We start from the raw sequence: 12962 nt of genomic DNA, 5'->3' as shown, positions 1-12962 counted from the left end.
GTGAGTTGGTGTCAGAAGTGGGATTTGTGCAACAAATGCTAACCACCTCTACTATGTAGTTTGGGAAAAGAATGAGAGGATGGTGGAGGACAAACCTTTTGACTCCCAGGTGGCCCTTTGACCACCCATGGTTTGGAACTGTAGCTGTATAATGATCAGTTAGCAGAGGTGAAAGTTACCAGTGAAATTTAGAAATGATGGATCCAACTCATAGAGATCTGGCTCACTGGATACATAAAGAAATGTAAAATTTTTTAAATGAGCTAACTATATTATCTCTTGATTCTTGTTATCTGTAACAGTTAAGAAGAAAGTCAGGGAGATACTGGGGCAGATCCTGACACCTGGCCAAGCTTAGGAAGAAAAAGATTTGCTAACTAGAATAAGGAGATTAGAGGGAGGTCTCTTCCAGGAGGAAGGCAAGGGATGGCAATCAGCCTATGAAAATAATGAGGTTTTAGTGAAATGGGTCAGGCAGACTCAACAAATAATGCTAGGCACCAGCACTGGGAAAGGACTTGTACTCTGACCCAAAAGGTCCTTTTGACAGGTTGAGGTCAAAATAGCCTTGGGAAAATGGCCCTCCATCTTAGCTGCTAAGGCTCAAGTAGCATACCCATGGGATTCCTACATACCTCTAAACCTATGGAAGTTTTTCTGGGGCACCTGTAATTTATACCAATGCACTATGACTGCCCTTGCCCCTATGACTGATCAAAATAAGACATATCCTATAAGATAGTTATAATATTAATATAATTAATATAATTCTCAATACTCCTTGTGTACTCCCTGTAGTAGAGAAGTGGGCCTTACTTCTTAACACCACACAATGGAAAACAGTCTTAGTACAAGCTTGTGAACTAAGACAGGGTGATTGACTTTGTTCTAAACTGACTTAGAATCCAGAAAAAAATGAGTAAGGGCCAATTGTTAACTAAGCCTGTCCATAATAATATCTGATATATGGGCAAGATTCAATTCTGTTAGGAGCATAGCAAATTCCTCTGCAATAATGACTGATCGTTCTTTAGTGAAACTGAACTGTCTCATGACCATACTACGATATGACATAACATTATCACTGTAAGATTCAATTACCTTATGTAAGTCTTATAATAATACTGATAATTAACTGTATCAGAAAATTGAGCCTTCTCAGAATGTAATACTGATAGAAGAAGAATGGTCTGGGGAATAACTAGATTTAGCTAACCATCAGCTAATTTCTATACTAAATAGTTCTGTACAAGTTTATCATAAGGTACAAATAGTGGTAGATCATGAGGGAAAATAAATAATAAATTACTACAAGAATATGAAAACGTATGTAATGGCTTTATAAATCAGATTAGCAGTTTCTTTAAATCTATCCCTACTCAACACTGGCACTTCCAAATGTAGAGTATGTTCATACTATTACTATTACTGTGACTGTCATATAAATGCTATACTAAATTCAGATGTCTAGACAAATATGACTGTTTTGCCGTAAAGACAGCATAGGCTAAAGGCTATGGGGGTGGCCTGTCTAGTGAAGAAGCAACCCTACCTACCCAAAGAGAGGTCTGGTCTGGATTTCAGCTACTGGGAGGTGATCTTTAGGCCCCTGTGATAAGAGTGTCTTTGTTTGCTTCAGGGCTTTGGCCACTGGACTGTCCAACAATTAATTTATGATGGGGACTTTAGATATTTCAATATCAGTTTCAACTTCTAGAGTAAGTGATAACTAAAGGTATTAGTCTGATCTCCAGAAAGAAATAGAGACTAAAGCTCAGATATGCAGACAGTATGTGCTTGAGCTCCAATGAAAACTATGGCCAGCAAAGGCTCGAGGGAGCTTCTCTGGTTGGCAATACTCTGCAACTGTCACACTTTGTGGCCAGAAGGAGATAATGCTGTCTATGAATTTCATGGTCCATGTGTAGACCCTCCTGTACTTTGTGCCCTAGGCATCTCTTCCCTTGGTTGATTTTAATTTGCATCCTGGCTCTGCAATAAATCACAGGCACAAGTATCACAGTTTTCAGTGAGCTTTATGAGTCCTTGTAGTGAATTATCAAACTGAAGAATAGGTCTGGGAAACCCTCAAACTTGTAAGAGAGGCAGTCTTGTGAGGATTACACCTAAAAACTGTACAGTTGGTTAAACTCATTGCTGTGCTATACAAAAGTTTTTTTTTTTAATTTAATTTTTAACTGAAGTAGAGTTGATTTACAATGTTGTGCCAATCTCTGCTGTGCAGCAAACTGACTCAGTTATATACATATAGACATTCTTTTTTCTTTTTAATATTCTTTTCCATTATGGTTTATCACAGGACATTGAATATAGTTCCCTGTTACACAGTAGGACCTTGCTGTTCTGAGGTTTTTATTTACATATTTTGTTGCTTAACCTTTACAACTCTACATGGTAGGTACTACTATTATGAAGACAGTGAGACATAGGGAGAATAAATGATTTAATTTCATCCAGATATTAAGAGCAAAGGGCAGAGTAGAGATTTGAACCAGGAAATCCAACATCAAGGCTTATGTTCTTAATATATTACATTGCCTTCCTAGATGACTGCTAGGCTTCTGTTATCTTTTTCAGCAATTACATTCTCTGAATCTATGACTAGAAGATCTCTAAGGTCATATCATGCCATGTAAATCTATGAGTAAACAGTAATTCAGACTGAATTAAAAACAAATCTTAAATAATCTTTATTATATTTTACTTGGTCATTGTTTCAATTGTCATTTTTATTAGAAAGTCTTAATTCTTTGTACTATTAAGAATAGATATTAAAAATGCTGTATTAACATAAAAAGCATATGTCAAAGTATATCAACAGTAGCCTAAAACAAACTAAACTAATTCATTTGAAGAAAACTATTTCCAAAATAAAAACTGCAAGACAAACTAATTACATTAGAATTTCCAATATCTTGGGAAATAATAGTTGTTTTTATTGACAAGACAAATTATAATCAGGCATATGCCTTCCATTCTAAAAGAATAATTTTAATTACTTTATAATACTTTCTAAGTACATAATTTTAACACCACTATAATCAAGATTTGTTTTTTACTTAAATTTTATTTGTCCATGTTTCTCTAAAGTATTCATAATTACAATTTTTAAAGCTGCATAATCTCTCAGAAAATTAACACCATTCACAGATTTTCAGACATCAAAGTTGTTTCTTCTTTTCTTCTTTAGTAGGACTTAATGAACAACTTCCTGCATGTAACATTATACCTTTAATTTTTCTATCTGCAGGACTATCTGGCTCATATTAGGTATCTGATAAACACTGGCTGAACTGACTATAATTCTTACTTTTTTAAGAATTATTTTATAAGGATAATTTCCTAAGAGTAGAATTAATGAATCAAAGAGTAGAAACTTCTTTATGGTCCTTACAAAATAATACTTTCCCCCCAAATAATGTCATTTGATGACCCACAAGAAATGAAAGACATGCTCATTCACTGGAATCCTTTCTAGTATTAGACTTTATTATTTAAAAAATCTAATACTTTACTATATATAATTTGATCTCTTAAAGTGCTTTACCTTCCTGAGAAATAATAATCCTGAAGGTTTATTATCTTTACTACCATTTCATTATTTACTGAAGTACAAAGAACTGTAAAACTTAAATTCTAATTCTGAAAACTCAACTATCGATATGTAAAAACTCTCTAAATGAATTTATGTGAAAGCTCATTTCATAGCTGGAATGTGGCATATCTTCACATTTCAGTAAAATTTGGTTGAAGTCATAATCTAACCAAGTTTGGAAATATAAGAGACATAAATGTAAGTCTGTCCCAAAGAGAGGTGACTTCTGTTCTACTTTGAGAAGGTTTCTTTCAGAACACAGAGCAACTGAAAAGTATTTTCACTAGGCAAAAAGCCTAAAGGAAACATATTGATGAAGGCTCACATGCTTATGATCTGATCGCAATTCCTGGTCAAACCAGAATAACTTATCTAGCAAAGGAAAAGTTGCATTGGGAAGAAGGAGAAGTCAGAGCTTCCTAAAACTCATTCCAGAAATTCAGATAAATTACTGTAGATTGGCATATTTAGTTGACAATGAAGATATAAGTTCATTTCCCCCCATGACAACTTAAGGAATCACATTTGTATTTGATTAGAAAGAGGACATCTATTATAAACATTTTTATTGTTTGTTTTTGACTACTTGCCATGTAAAATTGGTAACTTAACACATTTTTACCACAACTGGCTGATGATGCTCTCTTGTCCTTTGATCTTAGCATAAAGTAATAGCCAGGAAACTTGCTGTAACTCCCAGTGGGGTTCTTTTTCACTAGTTGCGATAGAGTAAATCTATCACTTTAAAATAAGCATTTCCTCACTGTCTAAGATGGGTAAGGCACTGTGCTAGAGTCCTAGGATGATACAGAGGTGACTAAGACATGATCCTGTCCTCAAAGAACTTACAATCTAGTAGAGAAAGACAGACATGTGAACAAATAGGTATAATACAAAGCAGAATGTACCAGTTGTTAAAATAAAGGTACAAAAACAATGTTCTACAGGAGCACAAGATGGTAAAATTAATTCTGGATGGGGTGATCTGGAAGGCTGGGCCAGCAGAAAAGTAGTAGAAAACTCAGCCCCTTAGAAAATGCAGCAGTGTTACAGCCCAGCTGGGTTAGGGTCGAAGCCCCACTCCCCACAGAAGGTTTTCCTAAAGGAGATGGAGCCAGGGCCCTAACCCAGTTAGGTAGGTGATTCGTTGATTTCAATTATGAATGCAACACTTTCTTTCCCTGGTGCAGATAAATGTGATTTCATGAGTATTTTGCTTCATTAAAAAATAAAATTTAACAACATATTAAGTAACTTACATAAAAATGTAAGTTACCTTGGCCTCCATCATCAAAATGGCCTCAGGTGGTACCATGATCCTACAGGACCAAGCCAAAAAAAAAAAAGAAGACACCACTTCAGCATGTTACATATGTGGTGCTCCAATACATGTTCTGCTATTGATATCCTGGGAAGAAAGATGAGGAGACAATTCCAGAGGAGTAACCTGGGTATTATACTATTCCATATTTTATTGAAGTTTTATTTATTTTTAAACTTTTAAAGTAAACTTTAGAATAGGTTAAAGAGATAAAAGGATTTTTTTTGTCCTGTCATGATTCCAAAAACCAGCAGGTATATTGTTGATTTCCACTGATTTCTTAGAATAAGAAGGAGACTAGATAATATAACCAACATGTAATATTTAACAGGTACCACACAAGGTGTGAAACAACTGGAAAGAAGATAATACAAACATATGTTTAAGTACAAAGGAACAGGAAAGCAACTATCAGGTGCACAGAATTACAAACATCTAATTCTCTACAAAAATCTGTAGAGAATTAAAAACAAGACTAACTTTCTACTGTGTTTCAGCCTATTACTACCTCATATGTATCCCTAAAATAACTCAAATTTGTATGTATAGTATTTCATTATGCTATATGAATTTAAAAATTCTGAGTTTCATAACTGCTGCTTGTAGATTTCCTTAAATAAGCCTCATTTTAGTGAACAGATAAACAATAGACTCTTAGTCACATGTATCATACATAAATGAATGTTTGCCAAGTCTTATGAAAGTTAAAATGATTATTTTCTAGAGTATACCACACATTCTGATTTCAATCGTTTGTTCTATTAATTTTTACAACCCCCTGAAACAAAGAAAGAAAGGAAACAGGAAGAAAGGAAGACACTTCCTGACTATCTGAATTAAGGAAGATATCACATTAGACAGACTTTCTTTAAATATAAACATACAATTCAAATAGACTTTCTCTCATAAAACTAGCTGAGCAAACCATGAAACAAATATGACAAAGAGTTACAGTATCTGTAATAATATTTTAAAAGTTCATAATATTAGAAAAACACAAAACCCTAATAAGTAATTGAAAAAACAGTTCACAAAAATACAAGTTCCTAATAAATATGAGAAAGTACTCATCCCATTAAAGAAATGCAAATTAAAACAATAAAATAGTATTTTAAAATATCAATTTAGCAGATATAAAAATAATAACATTCAATTCTGCACTTCTTAAACCTCTCAAACTGTAAAAATCCTCCTTTTCCAATGTTTGTTTGGGTTTTACAAGATGTTCTGAAAATAAGTAATCAATGCTTACAGGCAGGGTGCGGGGGAGCTGGGGGGTTAGGGTCAGGGTGAGATGAAAACACTCATACACTGGGGACAATAGTAGTAAGTACAACTTTCAAATAATTTGTGGAGTATTAGGATATTTTTAGATTTTTCTTGTTTTCAAGTTCATACCCTTGTGATTCTACTACCGTGAATCTAAGTTTTAAAAATAATCGGATTCAGAAAAAGATTTACATATTTATAATAATGATATTTATTACAGCTATTTATAATCACAAAAAATTAGAAACAACTACAATACCAAACATTAGGGAAATGGATCATTATAGGATCAAATATTATGCAGCCAATAAAACTTGAGGACAAATGTATAGGATAAAACATTAAGTAAAAAAAAAACCAGGATCTACAATTTTAATGCAGGTTCAGCTAAAACTATGATTAAAAGAAAGCACAGGGGCTTCCCTGGTGGCGCACTGGTTGAGAGCCTGCCTGCCAGTGCAGGGGACGCGGGTTTGTGCCCTGATCTGGGAAGATCCGACATGCCGCAGAGTGGCTGGGCCCGTGAGCCACGATTGCTGAGCCTGCGCATCTGGAGCCTGTGCTCCGCAACAAGAGAGGCCGCGATGGTGAGAGGCCCGCGCACAGCGATGAAGAGTGGCCCCCGCTTGCTGCAACTGGAGAAGGCCCTTGCACAGAGGCGAGGACCCAGCACAGCCATAAATAAATAAATAAATAAATTTTAAAAAATAATCTGTTAAAAAAAAAAAGAAGAGTATAAACCCCAAATGCCAGTCCCCTCCCCATCCCTCCTTGCCTGATCCTCCTAACCTAAGTGATTCCTCCTGCCTCTAAACTTGCATAGCCCCTTGTGCTGCTGTAGGTTTCCACCACCTGTTATTAAAAAAAAAAAAAAAAGAAAGCACAGATTTTGTATCCTGCTGCTTTTCTGAATTCCCTTATTAGCTTGTATGTGTGTGTGTGTGTGTGTGTGTGTGTGTGTGTGACCACACAAGGTCATACCATCTGCAAACAAATAATTTTACTACTTCTTTTTCAATTTAGATGCCTTTTTTTTCCCCTTGTCTAAGGGTCATCCTTCTCTTCCGGAAAAGCTTCCAGTTTTTTCACAATTGAGTAGGATGTTAGCTAAGCAGAAGGATATAAAATCAGCACATGGAAGTCAACTGCATTTCTATACTATAATAATGAACAATCTGAAAATAAAATTAACAATACAATTCCATACACAATAGCATAGAAAAGAATTAATTACCTAGGAATTAACCACAGAGGTGAAACACTGGTACACTGGAAACTATAAAACATTGCTAACAAAATTTAAAAGAGACATAAATAAACGGAAAGATATGTGTTCATGGACTGGAAGGCTTACTATTGTTAAGAGATCAATACTATCCAAAGTGATCTATACATTCAATGCAATTCCTATAGAAATCCCCATGTTTCTTGCAGAAATAGAAAGATCCATCCTGAAACTCATATGGAATCTCAAGGGACACCAAACAGCCAAAACGATCTTGAAAATAAAAAAAGTTGAGGGACTTATACTTCCTGATTTCAAAACTTCCTACAAAGCTTCAGAAATCAAAACAGTGTGGTACTGGCATAAAGAGAGACATAGACCAACGGAACAGAATAAAGAGCCCAGAAATCAAATCTTACATATACGGTAAAAGAAGTTTTGACAATAGTGTCAAGAACATTCAGTGGAGAAAGGACAGTCTCATTAACAAATGGTGCTGGGAAACTGGATATTCACAACAGAGGAATGAAGTTGAGCATTATCTAATGCCCTATACAAAAATTAACTCAAGATGGATCAACAGCATACACGTAAGGCCTAAAACAATCAAACTCTCAGAAGAAAACATATGACAAAAACTTCATGACACTGGATTTGGCAGTGATTTCTTGTATATGACACTAGAGGCAAAGATAATAAAAGAAAAAATAGACAAATTTAACTCACTGAGAAATTTAAAATGTTATGCATGGAAAGACATTATCACCAAAGTAAAAAGACAACCCACAGAATGATAGAAAATGTTTTCCAGATCAAATCTGATAAGGGATTAATAACCAGAATACTACAGAGAACTCCTAAAACTCAACATAAAAACAAACAACCCAATTCAAAAATGGTCAAAGAATCTGAAGAATCATTTTTCCAGAGAAGATATACAAATGGCCAATAAGCACATGAAAAGATGTTCAACATCACTAATCATTAGGGAAATGCCAATCACAACAAGGAGACAGCACCTCATATCCAGTAGGATGACTATTATCAAAAAACTGAAAAAAAAAGCAACTGTTGGCTAGAATGTAAAATAGTATGGCTGCTCTGACAGTAACCGCAAAAAAATTAAGAGATAGAATTATCATATAATCCAGCAATTACACTTCTGAATATTTACCCCAAAGGAGTGGAAGCATGGTCTCAAAGAGATATATGTATCCCCAAGAGCACCGCAGTATTCTTCACAATAGCCAAGAGGTGGAAGCAACACAAGTGCACACCAACAGACAAACGACTGAACATGATGTGGTATGTACATACAATGGAATATCATTCAGCCTTATAATATAAAGGAAGGAAATTCTAACACAGGCTACAACATGGATGAACACTGCAGACATTGTGCTAAGTGAAATAAGCCAGTCACAAAAAGACAATACTGTATGATTCCACTTATATAGGTACAGAGTAGTCAAAATCATGGAGACAGAAAGTAAAATGGTGGCTGCTAGGGGCTGGGAAAAGGGGGGAATGGGGAGTTGATGTTTAATTGGTACAGAGTTTCAGTTCTGTAAGATGGAATAATTTCTGTAGACTGTACAACAATGTGAATGTACTTAATGCCACTAAACTTCACACTTAAACATAAGTAAAATGGAAAATTCTATGTTAAGCACATTGCACCACAATTCAAAAAAATTATTTAACTCTGTGCTTGAAAAAAAAAGGCGGAGAAATATATTTTATAAGAAAATATGTCAAAGAATTAAGTTAGATATTCCTTGGAAGCCAAAACAGAATGATTATGATTTTCTAGTTTATACCATTTAGCACTTTCCAAGTTTTTAATAATATGTACTTGCTTTTATATATAAAAAAAAGTTGAATTTTAAAAAGAAGTTTGGTGCTTATTCAAGTAGTTTTGTGAGGTTAAAAGATTTTCAACAGAAACAAATTTCTAAAATTATGATAAAAATTATTAAACAGTATTTCCTAATAGAAATTTTCTCCAAAATCAGTAATTTACAAATATACATTAGGAATTCACCTTGATTTTAACTCTCTCTAATAAAGGGCAAAGATTTTTCTAAAGTTCTGTTTATTCTTTAACTATGATACTAAGGCATACTTTTTGGTATTATTGATATTACTGCTTCCTGCTTTTGAGACTTTTCATACAAAATTCACATATATGTGATAATTACAGATTTTTTCCAATTTTTGAGTTAAGGTTTATAGAATCAAAAAGCATGCTAGTCATGGTTTTAAAAAACTTCAGATTAACAATCCAACATATTCATTCAACAAATATTTTTTAAAAATCTATCATGGATAAAATTATCTTCTTTATTTTCCTAGAGTATTCAAACTATCCTATCAAAACTATAACTCATAAGTATCACCTTTCATCTTTCCATATTATATTTTCTTTTTAAAACGCCATTAATTCATTTCATCATCTCTCTCCTTCCCTCTCTGTCTTTGCTTTTTAACCACTTAACTCCTCAGACTTTTAAAGGGTTAACTAACTAAAAGAGAAAATTTATAATTTATGTTGAAAAAATCTGAAATACCTACCCTGATAATATATATACCAAATACCTGAAATAACGTTTCAATGGCTTTAACATATTTCTTTGATATTAATGTAAGAAAATTATTTCATTCAAACAAACTGAATAAATATTAAATGCCGAATACCCTGCCAGGAAACAGGGATAACAATGGTTAAAGAGATGTGGCTTTTTTCCCACAGAAGTAATGATACTGTTTAGTTAGTACGTTTCTTTTATAAAACTCTGCAAACTAATTGAGAATTTATTGAAATCTACTATTTTCTTAAATGGAATACCTCCTGATATGAAATAATTTTACTTATTACCTTAACATCCACAGTTAACCCTTAAACAACATGGGGATTATGACCTGACCCTCCATGCAGTTGAAAATACGTGTATATAATTTTATAGTTGGCCCTCCAAATCTGCAGTCCCCCATCTGCAGATTCAACCAGCTGTAAATAGTACAGTACAGGGGTATATATTTATTGAAAAAAATCCATGTATAAGTGGACCCCACAGTTCAAACCCATGCTGTTCAAGGGTCAACTGTAATTTCACATTAAATATCTGCTATTATCCACAATGACTCACTCAATTTTGACAAAATTTAACGAACTAAGGAAAATTATATGCTACTGAATGATTTATAAAAAGTACCCTCTTATCGTTCACTTACAAAGTCTCATTCAACACAGTTCTTTCACACTGCATACAAATCAATCAAGTATCTCTCAGCAGTCGTCAATTCATGTTTCCCCTAGCTGAACAGAATAAACTATTTATGGACTAAATATGCTGAAAGAGTACTAACAAAAAGACACACAGAATTGTTTAACAAAATGAAAGCAGTATTTTGAAATATCTGCCAGATACTTCGGAGCCTCCTCAGGAATATTAACCTATAATCACTAAGATAAATCTAAACTTATATTTAGCTCTTATTCTTTTAAAACAAACAACTGAAAATGCTTAATGAAATAGGAATATAGATCTTACCAATGCAGGCCACTGAATCTGTTTGCTCTTTGATCCCTGAGTCTGGCTAGGGTTGTTCCTTCTGGCCCAGATTAAGTGGTATTCCACCAAGAAGGTTGAAAAATCTTCATAAACTTTAACCCACTCTCGTTTATCCCACTCAAGATGATCAAATTCCACATACACCTATGGAAAAGAAAACATAAACTCCATAAACAACGTAGAGTGTGATATTTTAAAATATAAGCCATGAAGTTAAATTAGAAAAGCCATTAACAAATTCATTATTCAAATTAACATTTCTCTTAAAAATCATTACTTATCTAACATCTCCTTAACCAAATTATAACCCTGACTTATTGTATGGCAGGAAGATAAACTGTAAGTTTATTAAGAAAAGCAATTTACACAATATTGGTCAGTACCGACCGGCGAATATCTACTAAAGACATACTAAAGAACTACGTTGATACTGATGATTCTAGAAGCAGAAGTCAGGAAATGTTTCCTCAGGACCAAATAGTAAATATTTTAGGCTTTGCAAACCATATGGCCTCTGTCATAACTACTTATTTCTGACTTTGTAGTATCAAAGTAGCCACAGACAATATGTAAACAAATGAGTTTGGCTTTGTTCCAATAAAACTTTAATTACAAAGACAGGAGGCAGTGCAAGGATGGTTCAACATATGAAAAATCAATCAATGTAATATACCACATTAACAGAATGAAGAAAACTACATGATCATCTTAACTGACAAAGAGAAAGCATTTGACAAACTCAACACCCTGTCATAAAAAGTCAAACTAGGAATAGACGGAAACTACCTCAACTTAATGAAGATAATAATGAAAAACTCACAGCTGAATCATACTCAATGATGAAAGACCGAAAGCTTTTCCACCAAAACAGGAACAAGACACGTGTGTTATATTTGGAAAACTGAAGCTGACGCTTCTATGCTAAGTCATTCAATCATTCAACTCTTCTTTCCCCACCGTCATCCTTTTCATTCATAGAGCTGTCCTCCCTATTACATTATGAGTTATGCTGGAGGCCGTCTTGTTCTTTTTTTTTTCCACCCATCTTTTGCTCCCTTACACCTGAAGTGTTTCAGTTTCCACTTATTTAAATTCTGTTTGTTCTTCTGGCCTTGTTCAAGTTCTTAGAGGATGTTTATAACCCCCACTTCGATTCAAATATTTGAACATTTACAAGCAGTTTTTTTCCCCAGTTTATATTAGTGTATAATCAAATAATGGGTACAAGCTCACTGAGGGCAGAACTGTTTTAGTGTTCACTGCAGTGCTGCATACATACAAAGTGCTTAACAAATATTACGTATCTCCTGCCTGTTGCAGTCATCGACTTTTAAACATGGAGGCAAACTGCTAAAACATATGTTTGATTTTGAGATATCTGTGCTCCTGCCCATTAGGAAGCTAGTTAGATATGCTTACCTATTAGAGGTGGGAAAGAGAAATACATTGTTCAAGGATTTAATCTCTGTTCATGGTTATCCACATGAAGGCACAGCAGAAGCTCTGTTGGCTTCTTATAAAAATGCATCCTTAGGGGTTGAGCTGAGGTCCAAATGGTGTTATGCAAATATTTCAAACTATACCACTTTCTCCACTACTTTAAATCTTTCAAGATTCTCGTTTACTCAATTGTGGTATAAATGGGTTTTGGGAAACTCCAGGAAACTGAAGCTGAGATAAGGCTCAGGAAAACCTTAGCACTATCTTTGCTTTCCCCTCATGGACAGTAATATGGTCCTGTTGAGAAAATATTTCAGCCAAGAACCTAAAGAACCAAGGTTTATAAACGTCTCTTTATCTAAAAGGACATATTCAATGTAAATTCTTCCAAATGCAAAGCCCTTGATATAAAATTAAAACTTTCAGCTTGAAGTGAACTTTCTAAACTCATAGTTTTTCTTGCATGGACAGTGTCATGGGCAGTTTTAGGAAATCTGCTAGGACCCTGGGGACAAA

General features: G+C 34.2%; 1 protein-coding gene across 7 annotated transcripts in view; it reads right to left on the bottom strand.

Annotated features, from left to right (window-relative positions):
• JMJD1C (jumonji domain containing 1C) overlaps nucleotides 1–12962 on the bottom strand; it is a 315132-nt gene that overhangs the window by 169739 nt on the left and 132431 nt on the right. For all 7 annotated transcript variants that reach the window (XM_082425493.1, XM_082425496.1, XM_082425492.1 and 4 more), the window contains exon 2: nucleotides 10986–11150. Coding sequence is in view for 5 of the 7 variants with exons in the window: in XM_082425492.1 (XP_082281618.1) it covers nucleotides 10986–11150 (165 nt within the window). In the remaining 2 variants the exon portion in view is untranslated. The remainder of the gene's footprint in view (nucleotides 1–10985; nucleotides 11151–12962) is intronic.

The sequence above is a fragment of the Balaenoptera physalus genome, assembly GCF_965194825.1.
Source record: "Balaenoptera physalus genome assembly, chromosome: 14".
Classification (NCBI taxonomy): Eukaryota; Metazoa; Chordata; class Mammalia; order Artiodactyla; family Balaenopteridae; genus Balaenoptera; species Balaenoptera physalus.
The sequence above is the reverse complement of the archived record's forward strand: the minus strand, read 5'-3'. Positions and strand labels throughout refer to the sequence as shown.